The sequence below is a fragment of the Balaenoptera ricei genome, chromosome 8, assembly GCF_028023285.1.
Source record: "Balaenoptera ricei isolate mBalRic1 chromosome 8, mBalRic1.hap2, whole genome shotgun sequence".
In the NCBI taxonomy this organism is placed as follows: Eukaryota; Metazoa; Chordata; class Mammalia; order Artiodactyla; family Balaenopteridae; genus Balaenoptera; species Balaenoptera ricei.
Window position 1 is genome coordinate 66,209,092 of NC_082646.1, and position 25,664 is coordinate 66,234,755.

At 37.8% G+C, this 25,664-nt stretch overlaps 1 protein-coding gene across 4 annotated transcripts in view; it reads right to left on the minus strand.

The window, feature by feature from the left end:
* STK33 (serine/threonine kinase 33) overlaps positions 1 to 25,664 on the minus strand; it is an 80,802-nt gene that overhangs the window by 36,505 nt on the left and 18,633 nt on the right. For all 4 annotated transcript variants that reach the window (XM_059931066.1, XM_059931067.1, XM_059931065.1 and 1 more), the window contains 3 exons: positions 16,904 to 16,979; positions 12,720 to 12,832; positions 12,180 to 12,265 (listed from right to left, as the gene is read on the minus strand). In XM_059931066.1, the coding sequence (XP_059787049.1) occupies positions 12,180 to 12,265; positions 12,720 to 12,832; positions 16,904 to 16,979 (275 nt within the window). The remainder of the gene's footprint in view (positions 1 to 12,179; positions 12,266 to 12,719; positions 12,833 to 16,903; positions 16,980 to 25,664) is intronic.

Sequence of the window (25,664 nt, forward strand, 5' to 3'; positions counted from 1 at the left end):
CTTTTTGAACTATGGTTTTCTCTGGGTATATATGCCCAGTAGTGGGATGGCTGGGTCATATGGTAATTCTATTTTTACTTTTTTAAGAAACCTCCATACTGTTCTCCATAGCGGCTGTATCAATTTACATTCCCACCAATAGTGCAAGAGGGTTCCCTTTTCTCCACACCCTCTTCAGCATTTGCTGTTCGTAGATTTTCTGATGATGCCCATTCTAACTGGTGTGAGGTGATACCTCATTGTAGTTTTGATTTGCATTTCTCTAATAATTAGTGATGTTGAGCAGCTTTTCATGTGCTTCCTGGCCATCTGTAGGTCTTCTTTGGAAAAATGTCTATTTAGGTCTACTGCCCATTTTTTGATTGGGTTGTTTGTTTTTTTGATATTGAGCTGCATGAGCTGTTTATAAATTTTGGAGATTAATCCGTTGTCACTTGCTTCCTTTGCAAATAGTTTCTCCCATTCTGAGGGTTGTTTTTTCATCTTGATTATGGTTTCCTTTACTGTGCAAAAGCTTTTAAGTTTCATTAGGTCCTGTTTGTTTATTTTTGTTTTTATTTCCATTTCTCTAGGAGGTGGGTCAAAAAGGATCTTGCTGTGATTTATGTCATGGAGTGTTCTGCCTATGTTTTCCTCTAAGAGTTTGATAGTGTCTGGCCTTACATTTAGGTCTTCAATCCATTTTGAGTTTTTTTTTTTTTTAATTTATTTATGGCTGTGCTGGGTCTTCGTTTCTGTGAGAGGGCTTTCTCTAGTTGTGGCAAGCGGGGGCCACTCTTCATCGCGGTGCACGGGCCTCTCACTATCGCGGCCTCTCTTGTTGGGAGCACAGGCTCCAGACGTGCAGGCTCAGTAATTGTTGCTCACGGGCTTAGCTGCTCCGTGGCATGTGGGATCTTCCCAGACCAGGGCTTGAACCCGTGTCCCCTGCATTGGCAGACAGATTCTCAACCACTGCGCCACCAGGGAAGCCCTTGAGTTTATTTTTGTGTATGGTGTTAGGGAGTGTTCTAATTTCATTCCTTTACATGTAGCTGTCCAGTTTTCCCAGCACCACTTATTAAAGAGGCTGTCTTTTCTCCATTGTATATTCCTGTCTCCTTTATCAAAGATAAGGTGATCATATGTGCGTGGGTTTATCTCTGGGCTTTCTATCCTGTTCCATTGATGTATATTTCTGTTTTTGTGCCAGTACCATACTGTCTTGATTACTGTAGCTTTGTAGTATAGTCTGAAGTCCGGGAGCCTGATTCCTCCAGCTCCGTTTTGCTTTCTCAAGACTGCTTTGGCTCTTTGGGGTCTTTTGTGTCTCCATACAAATTTTAAGATTTTTTATCCTAGTTCTGTAAAAAATGCCATTGGTAATTTGATAGGGATTACATTGAATCTGTAGATTGCTTTGGGTAGTACAGTCATTTTCACAATATTGATTCTTCCAATCCAAGAACATGGTATATCTCTCCATCTGTTTGTATCGTCTTTAATTTCTTTCATCAGTGTCTTATAGTTTTCTGCATACAGGTCTTTTGTCTCCCTAGGTAGGTTTATTCCCAGGTATTTTATTCTTTTTGTTGCAATGGTAAATGGGAGTGTTTCCTTAATTTCTTTTTCAGATTTTTCATCATTAGTATATAGGAATGCAAGACATTTCTGTGCATTAATTTTGTATCCTGCAACTTTACCAAATTCATTGATTAGCTCTAGTAGTTTTCTGGTAGCATCTTTAGGATCCTCTATGTATAGTATCATGTCATCTGCAAACAGTGACAGTTTTACTTCTTCTTTTCCAATTTGTATTCCTTTTATTTCTTGTTCTTCTCTGATTGCTGTGGTTAGGACGTCCAAAACTATGTTGAATAATAGTGGCGAGAGTGGGCATCCTTGTCTCGTTCCTGATCTTAGAGGAAATGCTTTCAGTTTTTCACCATTGAGAATGATGTTTGCTGTGCGTTTGTCATATATGGCCTTTCTTATGTTTAGGTAGGTTCTCTCTACGCCCACCTTCTGGAGAGTTTTTATCATAAATGGGTGTTGAATTTTGTCAAAAGCTTTTTCTGCATCTGTTGAGATGATCAAGTGTGGTTTTTATTCTTCAATTTGTTAATATGGTGTATCACATTGATTGATTTGCGTATACTGAAGAATCCTTGCATCCCTGGGATAAATCCCACTTGATTATGGTGTATGATCCTTTTAATGTGTTGTTGGATTCTGTTTGCTACTATTTTGTTGAGGATTTTTGCATCTATATTCATCAGTGATATTGGTCTGTAATTTTCTTTTTTTGTAGTATCTTTGTCTGGTTTTGGTATCAGGGTGATGGTGGCCTCATAGAATGAGTTTGGGAGTGTTCCTTCCTCTGCAATTTTTTGGAAGACTTTGAGAAGGATGGGTGTTAGCTCTTCTCTAAATGTGATAGAATTCACCTGTGAAGCCATCTGATCCTGGACTTTGCTTGTTGGAAGATTTTTAATCACAGTTTCAATTTCATTACTTGTGATTGGTCTGTTCATATTTTCTATTTCTTCCCGGTTCAGTCTTGGAAGGTTATACCTTTCTAAGAATTTGTCCATTTCGTCCAGGTTGTCCATTTTATTGGCATAGAGTTGCTTGTAGTAGTCTCTTAGGATGATTCGAATTTCTGCGGTGTCTGTTTTAACTTCTCCTTTTTCATTTCTAATTTTATTGCTTTAAGTACTCTCCCTCTCTTTCTTGATGAGTCTGGCTAATGGTTTATCAATTTTGTTTATCTTCTCAAAGAACCAGCTTTTAGTTTTATTGATCTTTGCTATTGTTTTCTTTGTTTCTATTTCATTTATTTCTGCTCTGATCTTTATGATTTCTTTCCTTCTGCTATCTTTGGGTTTTGTTCGTTCTTCTTTCTCTAGTCCCTTGAGGTGTAAGGTTAGATTGTTTATTTGAGATTTTTATTGTTTCTTGAGGTAGGCTTGTATTGCTATAAACTTCCCTCTTAGAACTGCTTTTGCTGCACACCATAGGTTTGGATTGTTGTGTTTTCGTTGTCATTTGTCTCTAGGTATTTTTTGATTTCCTCTTTGATTTCTTCAGTGATCTCTTGGTTATTTAGTAACGTATTGTTTAGCCTCCATGCGTTTGTCTTTTTTACGTTTTTTTCCCTGTAACTGATTTCTAATCTCATAGCGTTGTGGTCAGAAAAGATGCTTGATATGATTTCGATTTTCTTAAATTTACCGAGGCTTGATTTGTGACCCAAGATGTGATCTATCCTGGAGAATGTTCCATGCGCACTTGAGAAGAAAGTGTAATCTGCTGTTTTGGGATGCAATGTCCTATAAATATCAATTAAATCTATCTGGTCTATTGTGTCATTTAAAGCTAGTGTTTACTTATTAATTTTCTGTTTCGATGATCTGTCCATTGGTATAAGTGAGGTGTTAAAGTCCCCCACTATTACTGTGTTACTGTCGATTTCCTCTTTTATAGCTGTTAGCAGTTGCCTTATGTATTGAGGTGCTCCTATGTTGGATGCATATATATTTATAATTGTTATATCTTCTTCTTGGATTGAGCCCTTGATCATTATGTAGTGTCCTTCCTTGTCTCTTTTAACATTCTTTATTTTAAAGTCTATTTTATCTGATGTGAGTATTGCTACTCCAGCTTTCTTTTGATTTTCATTTTCCTGGAATATCTTTTTCCATCTCCTCACGTTCAGTCTGTATGTGTCCCTAGGTCTGAAGTGGGTCTCTTGTAGACAGCATATATATGGGTCTTGTTTTTGTATCCATTCAGCGAGCCTGTGGTTTTTGGTTGGAGCATTAAATTCATTCACGTTTAAGGTAATTATCCATATGTATGTTCCTGTTACCATTTTCTTAATTGTTATGGGTTTGTTTTTGTTGGCCCTTTTCTTCTCTTGTGTTTCCCACTGAGAGAAGTTCCTCTAGCATTTGTTGTAGAGCTGGTTTGGTGGTGCTGAATTCTCTTACCTTTTGCTTGTCTGTAAAGCTTTTAATTTCTCCATTGAATCTGAATGAGATCCTTGCCGGGTAGAGTAATCTTGGTTGTAGGTTCTTCCCTTTCATCACTTTAAATATATCGTGCCTCTCCCTTCTGGCTTGTAGAGTTTCTGCTGAGAAATCAGCTGTTAACCTTATGGGAGTTCCCTTGTATGTTATTTGTCATTTTTCCCTTGTTGCTTTCAATAATTTTTCTTTGTCTTTAATTTTTGTCAATTTGATTACTATGTGTCTCGGCATGTTTCTCCTTGGGTTTATCCTGCCTGGGACTCTCTGTGCTTCCTGGACTTGGGTGGCTATTTCCTTTCCCATGTTAGGGAAGTTTTCGACTATAATCTCTTCAAATATTTTCTCGGGTCCTTTCTCTCTCTCTTCTCCTTCTGCGACCCCTATAATGCGAATGTTGTTGCGTGTAATGTTGTCCCTGAGGTCTCTTAGGTTGTCTTCATTTCTTTTCATTCTTTTTTCTTTATTCTGTTCCACAGCAGTGAATTCCACCATTCTGTCTTCCAGGTCACTTATCTGTTCTTCTGCCTCAGTTATTCTGCTATTGATTCCTTCTAGTGTATTTTTCATTTCAGTTCTTGTATTGGTCATCTCTGTTTGTTCCTTAATTCTTCTAGGTCTTTGTTAAACATTTCTTGCATCTTCTCGATCTTTGCCTCCATTCTTTTTACGAGGTCCTGGATCATCTTCACTATCATGATTCTGAATTCTTTTTCTGAAAGGTTGCCTATCTCCACTTCATTTAGTTGTTTTTCTGGGGTTTTATGTTGTTCCTTCATCTGGTACATAGCCCTCTGCATTTTCATCTTGTGTATCTTTCTGTGAATGTGGTTTTTGTTCTACGGGCTGCAGGATTGTAGTTCTTCTTGCTTCTGCTGTCTGCCCTCTGGTGGATGAGGCTATCTAAGAGGCTTGAGCAAGCTTCCTGATGGGAGGGACTGGTGGTGGATAGAGCTGGCTGTTGCTCTGGTGGGCAGAGCTCAGTAAAACTTTAATCTGCTTTTCTGCCCATGAGTGGGGCTGAGTTCCCTCCCTGTTGGTTGTTTGGCCTGAGGTGACCCAGCACTGGAGGTTACAGGCTCTTTGGTGGGGCTAATGGCGGACTCTGGGAGGGCTCACGCCAAGGAGTACTTCCCAGAACTTCTGCTTCCAGTGTCCTTGTCTTCCCGGTGAGCCACAGCCACCCCCCGCCTCTGCAGGAGACCCTCCAACACTAGCAGGTATATCTGGTCAGTCTCCTATGGGGTCACTGCTCCTTCCCCCGGGTCCCGATGTGCACACTACTTTGTGTGTGCCCTCCAAGAGTGGAGTCTCTGTTTCCCCCAGTCCTGTTGAAGCCCTGCAATCAAATCCCACTAGCCTTCAAAGTCTGATTCTCTATGAATTCCTCCTCCCGTTGCTGGGCCCCCAGGTTGGGAAGCCTGACGTAGGGCTCAGAACCTTCACTGCAGCGGGTGGACTTCTGTGGTATAAGTGTTCTCCAGTTTGTGAATCACCCACCCATCAGTTATGGGATTTGATTTTATTGTGATTGCGCCTCGCTTACCGTCTCATTGTGGTTTCTCTTTTGTCTTTGGATGTGGGGTATCTTTTTTGGTGAGTTCCAGTGTCTTCCTGTCGATGATTGTTCAGCAGTTAGTTGTGATTTTGATGCTCTCACAAGAGGGAGTGAGCGCACATCCTTCTACTCCGCCATCTTGAACCAATCTCTCAACTGCATTTCTAAACACTTCAACTCCTGGCTGTGCCTCCCTGGGAGGATCCTGAGCCATCCCAGGTCCTGTCCACATGGATGTAGCCCCAGGTTGTCCTGAAGCCCAAATCCCAGTGAGTCCTATGGAGACTGAACTCCTGTTGCAAGGACGCTGGCCCTTCGAGTCCCAAAGCGGAGGACCTGGCAGTGCTAGAGGAGACAGAACTCTAAAGTTTCTGTTAAAGGAGAATTTGTTCATAAATTTTTAAAATTGGATGAGATGGAGGTGTTATACATGTAAAAAAAGTTATATTTATTTTTAATTACCAACATTTACAATATATAGGAAATTATATCCCTTGTAATTATTTACATTTATGATGAAAACCTTCTAAGCTCAACCTAAAAATATCTGAAGAGATTCATTACTTTTCAGTCTTTCTGAAATTATTCAAGCACAAACATTTGAATATACTGTTCCAAAAAGCACCTCACTCTTCTTCCAATCTACAAAACCAGTAATTCTTCTAGACTTTCATCTTACCCCATTTTCCTAGTCACCTGAAAAATAGTTTTTATTCCTTTTACTCTTTTATCTAACATTTCTACTTAGTTGAAAAATTGTGTTGATTCTCTTTCTAATGTCTATTTCTCCCCTTTCCTCTGTTCCATTCTCACTGCCCTCGTTCCAATCTTTATTATCTCACCTGAGTCCTATTTCAGTTCTCCAACTTTGCTTGCCACTCTGCAAACCATATCACACACACTGTTGCCAGATTATTCTTCCTGAAGTTCTGTCTGCCCTGGCCAGCAATACATCCACCAACCCACTAACTGAGAGAGTTGACCTGTGAAGAATCTTAGACACTTGCTACTTGTTCCCAACCTGCTCCAATGCCTATCCTGTTCTATCTCCCCATTAAGATCCTGCTTCTGCCCTTCAGCCATGATCTGTGCATAAGGATCCCTCAAATTTATTCCTAGGGCTCTTCTGGCTTCACACTATTTCAGCCAGGATACTTCATTAGAAGAGGAGCTCCCCCCTCAGAATAGCCCACAGACCCCATCCAAGTCCACCCAAATCACTCCACAAGGGTTGAAAGGACAAAGCAGAAAACAAAACTCACATAAGTTCAGCTATGATCTGGTACTTCAGTGCCTTTCAGTAGCAATCCATTGTCAAACAAGTCAGATACAAAGTCTTCTCTATGTAGGTCAAGGTCTAGAGCAAAATAGCCCTAATCTGCCTTTACAGCTTAATTTCCCACTACTTCCCTACATGTCTTCTATGATTCTAAAAAAACAGAACTACTAATATACTTCATTTTTTCTTTCTCTATATCTTTGTAAAGTTCTTTCTATCTAGAATCCCCTCCCTTCTTACCATGACTCCAACTTTAATATCTACTTTTACCCATTCATTTAGAGTCAGATCACATATTACCTTCACTTTAAGTGGTTTTTGTAACCCCCTAAAGGGAATAATAGCTCTCTTCTTAAAAACCTAATAGTACTACCACTATACTATATACTATATAAATACATGTTTTATATATTAAATATAATATATATTTAATATACATTAATAAGTACAAATATGATATAAATATATAATACGTATTTTATAGAATATATATTTTATACAGTATATTTTATATATATATATATTATATGTATACACACACACACACACACACACATCATATACTCATTCTCTGCCTGTGTTTTTGTTTTAAACTCTCCACTATGCTGTGGGCAACCTGTAGGAAGGGACTATGCCAGACTCATCCTTGTGTCCTCCATAGCACATAGTAGTTATTCAATAAATATTTGTTTGAATTATTAAGTATATATCAATCACTGAATTTTGAGTAAATGCCCAAGGTTCCTGGTTCATGAGCTTCCAAACATAATTCTTATTTATAAAAAAACCTTCATTAAACAGGGCTTCCAAAGCATATTCATATACGTAAGATAATTCAGAATTTAAGAATAACTAAATATATCAATAGTAAAATAAAGGTAAGAGCCTTAATATATTTAGGAAGAAAATATACAGTAGGAAAAAATTAGTTAGGTATCAGAATAATTACCAATAATTAGTTAGGTATCAGAAAATTTCAATTATTTTACATAGAGTTTACAGGGTAAAGGTTAAAAGCTAATGACCAAAGCCTAAATGACAGTTTGTGAATTAGTGAACAAGGACCCTGTTAACACATAGGAAAGAGTGTTCTGAAATTAGACCCTACAGTTCATTACAAGAGCATTTGTAAAGTGTGACTAAAAAGCAAAGTACACTGTAATTTGTGGTAAATTACTCAATGGGAGAGACTGTGTTTTATTCATCTTTGTACCCATATAGTGCCTGATGAATTAAAATCAAAAGACACTTGTTAAAATCAACATAGACGTTTAAATGACTGTTGTCCCATTTAAAATAAGCCACCCTACAAGACTGACGCACTATAATAATAATTTCCTTCCGTCAAACAGCTTGCAATTGTTCCCCACTATCTATGGCAGGAAGTTAAAACTCTTTAGCCTGGGATTCAAGTGCCCTCACAATTTTCTTTCCTTTTCTAAACGGCTTATTTCCCACTTCTTTCCTTCAGGCATCTTATTCGTCAGTCAAATTGAACTTCCTGATTTCACACTTGCTTGCCTCTGTATCTCTCTGTTCATCTGGCAATTTCTTATGTCATTTATCATTTTCTTCCTTGCTTTGTATCTTATACATAGCTTGTTTTCCTTATTATATTGTAAGTTCCTCATGTCAGAGACTAGGTCCTATATGTCTTTAACTATATTTTATTACCTACCACAGGGCCTGGCACATGGTAGGCACCAAAAAAAAAAATCTGTTGAAGGAATTACTGAATAATACCAGTAGAGCTCAAATCCGGAAACTACTTTTTGACAAGCCGTAAAAGAAAAATGCTTTGTTAATTTATGGCAGAGTTCTTAAATATAAGCAGGCATTAAAAATACTGGGGAAACTTGTTAAATATGCAAATTCTTGGTGTTAGTTGTTACCAGGGGACTTAATACCAAGGGGCAACTGTAACTATCTAATAAGGAATGAAGTCCTGAACCACTGTTGAGAATGAAAAGGGCAAAAAAGAAGAAAAGGATAAAGAGGATAACAGGCACACTCTTGGCAGTGGGAGTCATCATCAAACTCTTCCTTTGTAGTAAAGTCATTATTGGCTGTTTTTCCTTGCATCTGATCTTCGACTTTTTTTTTTTAAATACCTGGTTTTTTGTTTTGTTTTTTATAAATTTATTTATTTATTTATTTATTTATTTATTTTTGGCTGTCTTGGGTCTTCGTTGCTGCACACAGGCTTTCTCTAGTTGCAGCGAGCGGGGGCTACTCTTCGTTGCGGTGCGCAGGCTTCTCACTGCAGTGGCTTCTCTTGTTGCAGAGCACGGGCTCTAGGTGCACAGGCTTCAGTAGTTGTGGTGCACGGGCTCAGTAGTTGTGGCTCGCAGGCTCTAGAGTGCAGTCTCAGTAGTTGTGGCGCACGGGTTTAGTTGCTCCGCAGCATGTGGGATCTTCCTGGACCAGGGATCGAACCTGTGTCCCCTGCATTGGCAGGCGGATTCTCAACCACTGCGCCACCAGGGAAGTCCTGATCTTTGACTTTTTAAATCAGGATGACAATATCTGTTTTAGACCCATTTAGACTTAAATGTACATAGAGAAGCAATGATTATTTTTCTCAGAATACTTTTCAGATATGTACTGTATTTCAAAATGCACAATATATAGGTAAACCATAGAAACTTTTTATCCAATAAAGCTCTTTGAAAAGAATGTTACTATTTGTTCAGTATTGGAAGATCAGCTCTGGTTATAAAGCAGTAAGGCACTGAGAGAACTAACGTGTTCTCTTTAGATTATTTCAAACAGAGGATATGAATTACAGGAAGCAAGACTTCAAGTGGTTAAGAAGAAAAGAGTTTTGCCTTTCAGAAGTTTACAAAATGCCAGTATTCTAAACTTCATACACTGAACTCCTTAGGATAGTCTGATATAGTACACGCTATCTGTCACTTCTCTATCCATTTGGCAAAGACTACATAGAGACAAATGTTACAGAGGCTCAAAAATGGAGACTTCTGGAAAAATGACCAAAGCCAGAAATAAAGTTGTACTAATTAGAAAACAAATAATTAAATGGCCAAACCCGAATGTTGTGTGATGCTGAAAAGAGATAGATTTCTAAAGCATACCATCTGTTTTACAGTTTTTATTTTGCTGTACTGCAAATCTACTCAGTAGTTTTGCAATGATCTAGCTGCTAACTCATTTGCACAATTACTTTAGGCCAGAAATACTTATTGCACAGAATCATTTGAGAGTTCAACACATTCACAGAAGAGGGCAGATATAAACCATTTTTGAGTGAAGACAATTTCTTTAGCCCTTAAAGAAAAAAAAATGTTATTCAAAAAAATGATTAGAAATTGCCAAAAGAAAATCAGAATGCTATCACTATAAATTTATGGTATCTAAACCTATCTAGGCCTTCAGGGTCACCATCAACCCCTCTGTTGGCCATTCTAATGAAAACTCATTCTCATCTCGACCCCTCGGCAGCATTTACCTGGGAGCTGACTGCTCCTGCTTTCTCAAACACTTTTCTCACTTAACTTCCTTGGTACCACCCTCCTGACTTTCCTTCTTCCTCATCAGCTATTCCTTTTCAGCCTCCACTGCTAGCTTCTCCTCTTCTAAATGTTGTAGTGTTTAAGGCAGGGTGCTGAGGCCTCTTGTCCTTTCTATCTGTATTTTCTTCCTAACTTATCTCTTCAGCCCAATGGCTTTACATGGCATCTATATACTCAGGATTCACAGATTTATATCTCCAGCTCATTCTTCTCGAGTTCTAGGCTCATACATTCAATGATCTATTTGAAATCTCCACTTGAATGCTACATAGGCATCTCAAATTTAGCATGTCTCATATGGAACTCTTGACTCACCACTCTTGCCCCAGAAAAAAAAAAATCTATTTCTCCTGCAGTCTTCCACATCTCAGTAAATGGCACTACCATCCAACCAGTTGTTAAAGCAAAATCTAAAAATCATCCTGATTTCTCCCTTATCCTTATCCCTTATCTGATCCATCACCAAGCCCTATCAAATATACCGAAAAAATATATTACATTTATTTCTCTTCAACTGTATTGCTACCACCCTGTCCAAGCCACCATCATCTCTCAACATTACTACTGCATTGTAAGCATATCATGTATCTTCAGTACCTAACACAGTGTCTAGCAAGTCATAGATGTAAAATAACTTTCTGCATAGATAAATATTACTTAGCAATATTCCTATGTCTCTAAGAGAATCTCCAATTTCCATTCTCAGACATTTTCTGACATACCTACAGACATTCATTTACTGAATCATCTACTCATTCAGCAATTATTTATTATTGTATTAATTGGTATTAGGTTTAACTGCATATTTCACAGTATCTCAAAGATGACAGACGTTTGTTTCCTGCTCATATAAAAACGTCTGGAGGTAGGCAGTCAAGGGCTGGCATAGCAGCTCTATATGCTAAGAGCCCTGGTTCCTTGCATCTTGTTGCTCTGCTATCCCGTTTATAAATTCCACTTTATGATCTAATATGGCTACTTAAACTCCACCCATCACAGCTGCATTTCAGTCACCAGGGAAGAAGATGGATGTGAGGAAGGCCATACCCTCTCCATTTAAGGACACTTCCCAGAAATTGCTCCTACCTCCACTTATATCTCATTGACCAGCACCATAACTAGGAACGATGGGGAAGAACTAGCAAGGAAGACTAGATAGCAATGTTACCAGCTAAAAGTCAGGATCCTCATTTCCATAGAAGAAAGAGAAAATAAATATTGAGAGGTAGTAGCATCCTCTTCCAAAGTTCCTGTTGTGACCAGATAATGTTCTGGGTACAGGGATACAAAGATCAGTAGGACATAGGGTCACTGCTCAAGGCGTTAGTCCAATGGGGGAAAGCAATATGTTAATGAATAATTACTCAAGATTTCAAGCCAGGCAACAGACACTGTTAGAAGACCTTGGCTTTTCTGAATCCCTGAAGATTCCTTGCATCCAAAGAGTTGAAAGAGAAGTAGATGGTTCCAGTGCTTTACATCACTAAATTATATAGACTACTTCAATATTCCACAGCTTTAATAATGGACATTTCTCAGCTCTATTTTACTGGATTTGATACAAAAGAAAAGTTCATTTAAACCTCTATAAACATATATAAACAACTGTGGTAGTACTTTTAACAGTTTGAAAATACCCATTTCAGAAATGTGGCAACACTCAATAATTTTTTTAACTTGTCAGAAGATGAAACTAAATGACTGTTTTAAGAAGACCATATATAAACTACAAGGCCAGATGAGAAGAAATAAGCAATGACAGCATGCCAAAAAGAAAAAAAAGAAGTAATACTGTAACTTACTGTTAACCACTGGTTATCTAGTAGTTCCTTAGCTGTGATTCTATGAGCAGGATCTACTTTCATAAGTTGTTTCAAAACACTTTTAGCTGCAAATAAGGGAAAAACCCTGAAAGTCTGATTTATCTCAACTATAATTAGTACCACACATTTTCCAGTTTATTTAGGATTAGGTCTGTATAATATGAAGGAAACTTGTCAGTTATAAAATAAATATCATCAATACAAATGGCTAATATTAAATAAAGTTTAAGGCCTAAAGTGAGGTTTTATTGCCTGGATTACCTGGTTTATGGTCTATAGTAAAAATTAGCTAGATGATCAGCAAATTTCCTCTTCAATTTTTATTACGCATTTTCTGTTTTTGCTGAAAGTTTCAACTATAACAAGCACAGTGAAGATATCACTATTACCACAAGTAAATAGTGTATTTCTACAAGCAAATTTAATGACCAACCAGAGATCTAAAATATCTGAATTACTGGCCGCCTTTCTTATATTATGTATACTTGCTTTAGTAAATAATAACAAATCTATACTTACCAGAATCACTTATGGAATCCCAGACTGAATCTTTAAAATGTAGTTCTCCCTTTCTTATTAACTCAAAAAGCTTCTCTTCTGAGCTTGCCATAAAGGGTGCTTCTCCACATAATCTACAACAAAGACAGTCATTTTGTTAAGATTTTTTTTTAAATAATCAGAATAAGGCTATTAAAAATTAAGTTTCCACAGGACTTGGAAGTAGTGGTGCTTCATATTTAGGTAAAGGAGAGAAAGAGGTGGGAACTTCTCTGGATGTAGAAATGGAAGCGAAGGGTTTTTGCAAGATCTGTGCTAGGCTCTTGTATACATTGGAACTTCCACATTTGCAAATGACCCAAAGCTCTTCCAGGTGGAGAAACACTAAGGGGTTAAAATACAGAAAGGTGTGTGAGTTTAAGTGCACAGTAATAGTGGTGGATAATAGAGGAGAAACACTTCAATGTGAGCAAAGGTAAGGTAACGCCTTAAGGTACATAATTCACATTGGACTTACAGAAAGATATACAGAGTTATCAGAGTCTAACAAGAGTTATCAGACTCTAATGACCATGTAAGAGTTTTATCCGTGGTAAAATGCTACACGAATGTTAGTGATAGTAAGAATAACCCTGGGGTCTACAGGCTCTGAGTCAAAACCAAAAATCCATTAAAATGGCCACAACCCTTCAAAAATGATACATAAAATGAAGAAAATCTGAATGAGGAAAATCAGATGAATTTGACCCTTCAGTCTGGAAGGGTGAAAGCTGAGTACATGTAACGACCAACATCAGTAAAGCCATGTGTATACAGTAAACATGGGCTTATTTGTAAATTCTGTAGTCCAGGGACTATGAGTCTTTAGAGTCTTTTAAAGGAAGTACTGTGCTATACTTTACAAAGAGCATGGCAAGCCTATGCTTCAATAGGTGATCTAGTCCAAAACTACAAGAACATGCTTAAAAGTTGCAAACGTTAGCCATCATCTTTATCATCAACCCCAACATCTGAGGGCAACCCTGCAGACAACAACCAGATTTTCCCAATGACAACCAGAGAGAAGTTGGACCTGGACTCATCACAGAGGCCACTCTAACTCTGTATGTCTATTCTTCAACTCTCAGGATTATACTTTTCCACTTTATTATGGAAACAATAAAACGGCAGAATTCCATTACACTTCCCAAATGCTGGTCTATTATGTACATAAGTATAATGTACAATGATCTCCAGGTCTCTTAACAGATTTTTAATGATTTTTGTTTTTAGTCATATTTTTCTTAAAGTTCTTCAAAAATCTTTCCCATGAATATTTTTTGAATAAGTCTAAATTTGGTAAATATCTTACACGACAATGATTTTCTGGGGGGGGTGTGTGGGAGGGGAGAGCTGTATTCATCCTAGTAATTTATCAAACTAGGCTGGACAACACAGCTTTTCATTTACCAATAGGTTCTTGTTAAGCGATAAACATTTATTAAATTGTTCTGCAAACTCTTATTTTAATACTTTTTATTTCTCCAGCTCATTCTGACCCTCCTCTCTCTGATCTTACTTGCCTTACTACTGTTTAGTTTTAAAATGCAATTTAAAAAAGCCAAAAAAATGGTCTTATGGGCAATTACAATCTATTATATCAAGTACAGGCCAGCAAAAGCCCGGCTCATTGAGTCTGTTAACAACCAGTGATATGCACATTCACCAATTTCTTAGCTGCTCCCGCACTGCCTGACTAGCGTGCAACTATATAGCTCAAGGGCTACATTTTAAAAATTCCACTTTTTTCTGTCCTTTACAATTTTACTCACACAAAATGTATCTAATGGTTGGTCAATCAGCAGCATATGAAATTTTATGACAGCAATTTTCTGCACATCCAGAAAAGGGAATCCAAGACATGAAAAATGCCTTTTAAAGCCTTCCTATTATTTTGCTTCATAGGAATCAAAACAGCAAAAGATAGTGTCCATAAAGAGTATTTATGCTAATTTCACCTTGAGAAAGTATGTTATCATTGTCCAATTAAGTAGCCATGAAACAGGGGTAACTGATAAACAAGAAAATAACCCCCCTGGAGAAGATAATATGTTTGTGCCCTTGTTGAAGGAAATTATCTATAAGACCACTGGGCTCAGGCAGATTAATGAATAGGCACTGATTAGCTAAGTAAGAGTCTCCTGTAAAGAAAAAATATGTCATTATTATGATATGCAGTCATGCTCAGAAGCAGAAAAATTAAAATTACATCTTTAAGTAGGAGAAAAAAATTTAAGGTATGTAATACACTATCACTTCCCTTAACACCAAATTCAAACTAAGAAGGCAGCAAATACCACATGAATGGTGTAATAATAGATCACATATATTATGTTTGACCTGTGTTGTCCAGAAAGTCGTGAGAGTATAAAACACTAATTTTAAATAGTTGTATTTTTAATTTAAAACTAAGGCTCAGAATTTTAATATGATTCTAATCAGCACAGAACAATGATCAAAAACTTTGTGAATACATTTATACTTTATGCAATCTAAGCAGTGATATGTCAGCTATCTGAGTTACAACTACGATCGCAACATCCAATTTCTACTGCCTGTGTATTCCATTTCACAGGACTGTGAAAATGTAACTACTGTGATGTCAATATTTAGAAACGATCTGGAAGAGGTAGTGCACAGTGAAATCTTCAATATGACCATAAAACTAATGTTGCATCAACATAAAAATGTTCATATTCACCAACAGGCAGAACAGTAACCACTAACTTTTCAGAACATCTCTTAGACAATTCACTTTAATTCAATTTAACAAACATATATTGAGCACTGACTACATGTCTACTATTGTACGAGATACCAGGGAAGCAAAGATGAATCATCGCTCTGTCTTTCATGGAACTTAGAGCAAGAAAAACAGGTACAATACATAATACAATAATTATATTCCATTATAATCTAGCTTTTAAAAGTGCAATGAGAACACAGAAAAGTGAACAATTCATTCTATCATATTTACACATGTGCAAACTTTCCTGATTAAATATTCTTATTATTTTGTTTTTCTTTCAACACTACTGTTTTACATGCATCTTTGTCTATTGCCGTAAATTCCAAAAAGTATACACATAATGAATGTAGTAACTCTGCTGGGGTAGAGTAGGACTTAGGGAAATAGAAGTCTTTACTGTGTGAGCTGGACACACCCAGGAAAGAGGTTAGTAGAGAAGAAAAAAGAACATCTAGGCAGAATGAACTGCATGAGCAAAGACCCAGAAGCATGCAATACAGGGTGCCTGAGTCATAAGGAGTGGCCTAGAGTGGCCACCAGCACAGGGTAAGTGAATGGGAACACATATGCAGACCAAGATTAGAAAGGCAGTCTGGAGCCAGGCCGTGGAAGCTTTGTGTCACGCCATGCGGGGATGCTCTGAGATTTTTCTACAGCAAGGAAGAATTACCAGAGGTTGTTAATCAGTAAAGTAGTACAATCAGATTTGTGATTCAGAAAGACAACTCTGACAACTGTGTGAAGGATGAACCTGAGGCAGGAGAACTGACAGAAAGACACTGTAATCTTCTAGAAAGGGATCGTAAGGAGACAAGTGAAGAGAAGTGAAATAATAGGTGAGGACACTTCAAAGGAAAAATACAGGCCATGGGGTTTGACTGAATCTTGAGAGTGAGACAGAAGAGAGATCAAGAAAGGCCAACGTTTTCAGTAGCATGAAGAGAAGTAGAAACAACAGAATACTCCCTGGACCCTGGGCTGAACATTTATCTGGTTACTGCCCGCTCCTCACACGTGCCCTGTCCATCAGGTGGCTCTAATGCCAGGTCCCAGGACCTCCCTCTACCTGATGCTCTATAAGTGAATCTCTTGAGAAAATACAAAGAAGCTTTTGTTTTGTAGCAAAGGATCAGGGAGGTGCTGAGGCAAGTTTTTCATGTTGCTCAGATCATGCAGTGCATTGTAGCATTTATAGATCAATGAAAAGCAAAGCTGAAAGTTATAAATTGATTGTATTAAAAAAATACCTAATGGATGTACCTGACAACTAATAAGACACCTTTTAGAATGACTTCCCAACTGTTTCTTTAGTCGCTTTCTTAAAACTATATTGTTTAGTTTTAATTTAAAGTCTATGTAATTCTACTGTTAGGGATCATCCATTCATTTTAAGTTGTACATTTAGCAGGGTACTTACAAAATGTACATTATGACACCTATGCTCCAGATGTCACACTGCTGGCTATAGTCGTGGGCATTGATAACTTCAGGGGCTGCCAAACAAGCAGAAATAAAATAATATAAATAATACAATAAATGACTTTTAAATGCTTAAACACAAAGCATGAAAAATGTGCTGATGTGCTGTAATTTATTCCCCCACAGGGAAAAAGAGAACCAACAGCAGATGTTAAGTGAATAATGTACAGGCCTTAACAATTGATGTCGCTGTATCCTCACCCCTGTTATTTAGCTTCTAATGGAACAATGGCACACACTGTATAGCTAAATGCACAACTCTTCATCTCTTTCAAATTGTTAAGAAATGATTTTTACAAAGATTGTGTAGTTATAGTAGAAGACAACAATATCTCAGTTCTTTGCCAAAAATAGAATTGAAAACATGCCTTAAGTAGATACAATTTAAAACAAGCCCAATATGTAGAAATCTAGATTTACAGAGAAACTAAGATAAACGGTTCTAAATCACTTCAGTAAAATAACAGTAGTAATAATAACATCATAGCACTCCTATGACAGTATGAATTATCTTCCACATTTTCTAAATGAGAAAACTAAGACAGAGAGCTCCTATAACATAACTTGATCAAAAAGCCAATTAGTCCCAGGGTGATGACTAGGATGCAGGCACTCCTGACTCCCCAGCTCTGGGCTACTTACTTACAATGTGTCCACAATAGGGCTCCTTTAAACAATCTTCTCCAAGTAGAACTTTTTTTTTACTTTGAGGTACCACATTTTTTAATGATTAGATTTTTTTATAATGGCTGGCTTTGTAAAAAGTCACATATGATATTCCAGGAATATGTCTACTATACTTCTACAGCTAGGTAGCACCACACAGGGCCGACTGTAAGTTATACGTGGATTCACCCCTGCGTCGTTCAAGGGTCAATTGCGTGTATTTGAATAGAACTTTAAAATTTACAAAGTACTTTTGTATAGATGATGTTATTTGTATAAATTATGTTAAGAATCATGTGAGACAGGTATGTAGCCATGACTTACTTTGCCAGCGAGGAAATTAAGGTTCAGGTACACATATGAAGCGACTCACCTAAAGTGACACCGTTACACAGCGCCTCCCATGTAAAAGGTGTTTTTACTTTAGAAAACAGTTTCAATCACCCCCCCAACACACACACAGCTTTTATAACTACTAAAGGCAAATGAAATTTCATTTCCTCTGCCTATTGTTAAAGGAACTAAAAAGCAACAACAAAGGAGTTAAAAGGTAAACAGAAGAAAGAGAACAGGCTCAACCGGAGATAATTAACAAACTGAGTAATTCTTCTCCAAATCACTGAAAATTAACTAATTAATATTTTCCTTAAGCAATTACTTGTATTCTTTAACTCTACTTAAACTTTTAAAGTATGCAATCATTAAAGCTCAAGTTGCTCTATGGCTGCATGTCTACGACAAGGGCAGATTCCGTGATCCGATTCCCTGACAGATCTCCATGTAGGTGCATCACACAGCAGGGGCCCAGAATTTGGAGCCCTCACTCCCTCTTTCGGAGCCACCTTAATTATCAAGGGCATTTCTACTTGCACTGGCATCGCAGCTCTCACAGGGAGGCAGAGGCCAGACTGGCTGGGCCAAGAAGCCATTTAGGAAGTCAGCAAAGCTCCACAAACCATCTGCCTTCTCTCTTGTTCTCTCACTTGTCTCACAGTACAGAAAACTAATAAGCAGGCATAAAACTCAGGGTGCTTGGATATATTTTCCCCATGTAACTACAGACCAGATGTCTTTTGCCAACAGGAGGATATGAACAGAATCTAAAGTAGCCTCTTCCCAAATAAGATAAAACAATTTAGAAACTTTATGCATCAAGTAGACAAAAAAACAATGAACTAGGTATACTGCTCAGCCATAAAAATGAATAAACTACTGATATAACAACATGGGTAAGTCTCAAAATCATTACATGGAACAGAAGAAGACAGACACAAAAGAATATATACTTATGATTCAATTTATATAAATTCTAGACAAGCAAAACTAAGCTAAGGTAACAGAAATCATCAGTGGTTGCTGGGGTCTGCATGGGGGATCGACTGAAAGGGACACAAAGGAAATTTCTGGGCTGATGGAAATGTTCTATATATTCACTGGGGTGGTAATTGTACAAGTATATGTATTTGTCAAAACTCATTAAACTTTACACTTAAAATCTGTGCATTTTATTATATGTAAATTATGTTTCAATAAAGTATATTTTTAAGAAATCTACTAAAAGTACAAAAAGAATCTATCAAAGCCCTATGCTGGTGAGTGACTTTAATAACTCTCTTAGAAATCAACAGAGGAAGCAAGCAAGATTAAATAAAAAATATTGACTAGGTGGCCAAGATGGCAGAGCAGGAAGACCGTGAACTTCCACAGACACACCAAAATCACCACCACTTACAGAACAACTGTCTACAAGAATGACCTGAAAACCAGCAGAAAAGAATTTCCACAACTAAAGACATAAGTAGGAACTACAAGAAGATGGATAGGAGGGGCGCAGACACAGTAGAGTTAGGACCTACGTTCTCAGGTCGGTGAGCCACACACAGGAGGAATGTCACGGTCTTGAGGTCCTCCCCAGGGAGTGAGGGCTCTTAGTCCCACATCAGGCTCCCCAGCCCAGGGGGTCCTGCACCAGGAATACAAAGCCCCTAGAACGTCCCCCTCTGAAAACCAGCAGGGCTTATGTCTGGGAGAGCTGGAGCGCTACAGCAAACAAGAGACTCCACTCTTCAAGGGTGCACACAAAATCTCACCCACCCTGAATCCCAGCTCAGAGGCAGTACTTTGAAAATGGGTCAGACCCACTTACTGATCTTGGAAAACCTCCCAGAGAAGGAGGGAGCAACTAGGACTCCCCCTGTGGACTGGCAGCAGCCATTTTGGGGAGTTCATTGTAACACGTGGACACTGGTGCTGGTAAGCACCATTTTGGATGCCTCCCCCTAGCTTATTAGCGCCAGGACCTGCCCCACTCACCAGCAGGCACACACCAGCCCCACACCCCCTGGTAGACAGCTGCCAAGACCTGGCCCGCCCACCAGCAGACTTACACCAGCACTAAGCCCCCCATACCATTCAGACGCCATGTGGGAACCCAGCCTTGCCCACCAGCAGGCCAGCAGCAGCCCCATGCAGTTAACCCTGCAGTAAGCCTACCCCACCTTCTAGCAGGCCCAGAGCCACTGGACGTGACACAGCCTCAAAGCTAACCAGGCTGGGGGCCAGTCCCACCTACCAGTGTGCTCACAGTAGTCAGCCCCACCACAGCAGAAGGGTGCATGCAGCCCACATAGGAGTTGCCCCGAGAACATATAGCTCCAGTGACCAGAGGGGAGCATGCTGCTGGGCCCCACAGGATGTCTCCTATATAAGGCCACTTCTCCAAGATCAGAAAACACAACCAACATACCTAATACATAGAAATAGACACAGAGAATTGGGCAAAATGAAAAAAAAAAAAAAACTGCAAAAAGCACAAACACATGAAGTCTAAATAATATACTACTAAACAACCAGTGGGCCATTGAAGAAGTCAAAGAGGAAATCAAAAATACCTAAAGAGAAATAAAAAAGGGAATACAATGATCTAAAATCTGTGGGACACAGCAAAAGTAGTTCTAAGAGGGAAGTTTATGGAGACACAAGCCTTACCTCAGGAAACAAGAAAAACCTCAAATAAACAATCTAGCCTTACCCCTAAAGGAACTAGAAAAAGAAGAACAAAACCCAAAATTAGTAGAAGGGAAGAAAAAATAAAGATCAGATCGGAAATAAAAGAAATAGAGACTAAAAAGATATAGAAAAGAACAATGAAACTAAGAGCTAGTTCTTCAAAAAGGTAAAATTGATAAGCCTTTAGCAAGACTCATCAAGAAAAAAGATAGAAGACACAAATAAAATCAGAATGAAAGAGAAGTTACAACCAACCCCACAGAAATACAAAGTATCATAAGAGATTACTATGAACAATTATATAACAATAAAATGGACAATTTAGAAGGAACAGATAAAGTCCTTGAAATGTACAATCTCCCAAGACTGAATCAGGAAGAAATAGAAAATATGAAGAGACCAATTACCAGTAATAAAATTGGATCAGTAATTTAAAAACTCCCAACAAACAAAAGTCCAAGACCAGATAGCTTCACAGGTAAATTCTATAAAACACTTAAGAAGAATTAACACCTATCCTTATCAAGGTATTCCAAAAAGTTGAAGAGGAAGGAGGATTTCTAAACTTATTCTACAAGGCCAGTGTCAGCCTGCTATCAAAACCAGGTAAAGATACCACAAGAAAGAAAATTATAGGCCAATATCACCGATGAACACAGATGTAAAAAAACCTCAACAAAATCTTAGCAAACCACATTCAATAATACATTAAAAGAATCATACACCATGAGTAAGTGGGATTTAGTCCAGGAACTCAAGGATGGTTCAATATCTTCAAATGAATCAATGTGATACACCACATTAACAAATTGAAGGGTAAAAACCATATGATCATCCTAATAGATGCAGAAAAAGCTTTTGACAAAATTCAGCATCCATTTATGACAAAAACTCTCCAGATAGTGGGTATAGAGGGAACATACCTCAATATAATAAAGGCCAAAATGACAAACCCACAGTGAACATCATACTCAATGGTAAAAAGCTGAAAGCATATCTTCTAAGAGCAGGAACAAGACAAGGATGTCCACTCTCACCACTTTTATTCAATATAGTATTGGAAGTTCTAGCCATGGCCATCAGATAAGAAAAAAAAATAAAAGGAATCCAAATTGGAAAGGAAGAATTAAAACCATCACTGTTTGCAGATGACATGATACTGTATACAGAAAATACTAAAAATGCCAACAAAGAACTATTAGAATAAATGAATTCAGTAAAGTTGCAGGATACAGAATTAATATTTAGATATTTATTGCATTTCTGTACACTAACAACAAATTATCAGAAAGAGAAATTAAGAAAACAATCCCACATATGGATCAATGGAACAGAATAGTGAGCCCAGAAATAAACCTACACACCTAAAGTCAATTAATCTTTGACAAAGGAGGCAAGAATGTACAATGGAAAGAAGACAGTCTCTTCAACAAGTGGTGTTGGGAAAGCTGGACAGCCACATGTAAATCAGTGAAGTTAGAACACACCCTCACATCACACACAAAAATAAACTCAAAATGGCTTAAAGACTCAAATATAAGACATGACACCATAAAACTCCTAGAAGAGAACATAGGCAAGACATTCTCTAACATAAATCATACCAAACTGTTCTTAAGTCAGTCTGCCAAGGCAATAGAAATAAAAGCAAAAATAAACAAATGGGACCTAATCAAACTTACAAGCTTCTGTACAGCAAAGGAAACCATAAACAAAATGAAAAGATAACCTACAGACTGGGAGAAAATATTTGCAAATGATGCGACCAACAAGGGCAAAATATACAAACAGCTCATACAACACAACAACAAAAAAACAAACAACCCAATCAAAAAATGGACAGAAGACCTAAACAGACATTTCTCCAAAGAAGAGAGACAGATGGCCAACAGGCACATGAAAAGATGCTCAACATCGCTGATTATTAGAGAAATGCAAATCAAAACTACAATGAGGTACCATCTCACACAGGTCAGAATGACCATCATTAAAAAGTCTACAGGGCTTCCCTGGTGGCGTAGTGGTTGAGAGTCTGCCTGCCGATGCAGGGGACGCGGGTTCGAGCCCTGGTCTGGGAAGATCCCACATGCCACGGAGCAATTGGGCCCGTGAGCCACAACTACTGAGCCTGCACGTCTGGAGCCTGTGCTCCGCAACAAGAGAGGCCACGGCAGTAAGAGGCCCGCACACGGCGATGAAGAGTGGCCCCCGCTCACCACAACTGGAGAAAGCCCTCACACAGAAACGAAGACCCAACACAGCCAAAAATAAATAAATTAAAAAAAAAAAAGTCTACAAATAACAAATGCTGGAGAGCGTGTGGAGAAAAAGGAACCCTCCTACACTGTTAATGGGAATGTAAACTGGTGCAGCCACTACGGAAAACAATATGTAGGTTTCTCAAAAAACTAAAAATAGAGCTGCCATATGATCCAGCAATCCTACTGCCAGGCATATATCTGGACAAAACTCTTACTCAAAAGGCTACATGCACCCCTACGTTCATACTAGCACTATTCACAATAGCAAAGACATGGAAACAACCTAAATGTCCATTGACAGATGAATGCATAAAGAAGATGTGATACACATATACAATGGAATACTATGCAGCAGTAAAAAAAAGAATGAAATAATGCCATTTGCAGCAATATGGATGGACTTAGAGACTATCACACTAAGTGAAGTAAGTCAGAAAGAGAAAAACAAATACCATATGATATCACCTATATGTGGAATCTAAAATATGACACAAATGAACCTATCTACAAAACAGAAACAGACTCACAGACATAGAGAAGAGACTTGTGGTTTCCAAGAGGGGAGGGGAGTAGGGGAGGGGTGGATTGGGAGTTTGGGGTTAGCAGATGCAAACTATTATATATAGAATGAATAAACAACAAGGTCCTACTGCATAGCACAGGGAACTATATTCAGTATCCTGTGACAAACTATAAAGGAAACAATATAAAAAAGAATGTATACATATGTATAACTGAATCACTTTGCTGTACAGCAGAAATTAACACAACATTGTAAATCAAATATACAACAATTAAAAAAAAAAGACAACAATCCCATTTACAATTGCATCAAAAAGAATAAAATACCTAGGAATAAATCTAACTAAGGAGGTAAAAGACCTGTGCTCAGAAAACTACAAGACAATGATGAAAGAAATTGAAGATGACACAAATGGAAAGATATACCATGCTCATGGACTGGAAGAATTAATATTATTTAAATGACCATACTGCCCAAGGCAATCTAGAGATTCAGTGCAATCCCTACCAAAATAACAATGGTATTTTTCACAGACTAGAACAAATAATTCTAAAATTTGTATGGAAACACAAAAGACCCTCCTGAATACCCAAAATAATATTGAGAAAGAACAGAGCTGGAGATATCATGCTGCTCAATTTCAAACTATAATACAAAGTGACAGTAATCAAAACAGTATGGTACTGGCACAAAAACAGACACACAGATCAACGGCGCACAACAGAGAGCCAGAAATGAACCCACACTTATATGGTCAATTAATCTATGACAAAGGAGGCGAGAATATACAATGGAGAAATGACAGCCTCTTCAATAAATGATGTTGGGAAAACTGGACAGCTACATGCAAAAGACTCAAAATGGACTAGTTTCTCATACCATATACAATTTAAATAATCTCAAAATTGATAAAAGACTTAAATGTAAGACCTGAAACCATAAACCCCCTAGAAGAAAACATAGGCAGTATGCTCTTTGACACAGGTCTTAGCAATGTTTTTTGGATGTGTCTCCTCAGGCAAGGGAAACAAAAGCAAAAGTAAGCAAATGGGACTACAACAAATTAAAAAGCTTTTGCACAGAGAAGGAAACTATCAACAAAGTGAAAAGGCCACCTGCTAAATGGGAAAAGATATTTGCAAATGATATATCTGATAACGGTTAATAACCAAAATATACCAAGAATCATACAACTCAACATCAAAGAACCAAACAACCCAATTTAAAAATGGGCAGAGGACCTGAATAGACATTTTCCAAAGAAGATATACAGAGGGCCAACAGGCACGTGAAAAGGTGCTCAACATCTCTAACCATCAGGGAAACACAAATTAAAGCTACAATGAGATACCACCTCCTACCTGTCAGAATGCCTACCACCAAAAAGACAACAAGTAGCAGGTGTTGGTGAAGATGTGGAGAAAAGGGAACCCTCATGCACTGGTTGGTAGGAATGGAAATGGGTGCAGCTACTCTGGAAGATAGTATGAAGATTCTTCAAACAGTTAAAAATAAAACTGCCATATGATCCAGCAATTCCACTTCTGGGTATTTTTCTGGAAAAAAACCCCAAAAAACAAAAATACGAATTTGAAAAGATGTCTGCACCCCTATGTTCAATGCAGCATTATTTACAAGAGCCAGGATATGGAAGCAACCTAAGTGCCCATTGATAGATGAATGGATAAAGAAGATGTGGTTTACATATACAATAGAATACTACTCAGCCATAAAAAATTCAATCTTGCCATTTGCAACAACATGGATGGTTCTTGAGGTTATTATGCCAAGTGAAATAAGCTAGAAAGAGAAAGACAAATACTATATGATCTCACTTATATGTGGAACCTAAAAAACAAAACAAACAATATAATACAAAATGGACACAGGTTCATAGATATAGAGAACAAATGGGTGGTTGCCAGGGTAGTGGGAGGGTTAAATTTTCTAGGTGGTTGGGATGTATTTGATGCTCATGTGAATGTGCGTTAATTTATCTAGCCTTTTGGTTTTTCTGTCTGGCTTTCTTCATTATACTAGGTAATTGTGACTTAAAGGTTTCCAACTTTTAGGAATTTTCTCTGTGATTGAACACAGGATTCATTTTTGCAAATGTTACACTGGATATTTTGAAATTTTCTGAAAAACATAAATTATCAAAATGACTCAAGAAAATGTGAAAAACTTGAATAACCTAATATAAATTGATAATAGAAACCTTATCCCCCAAAGGGTATCAG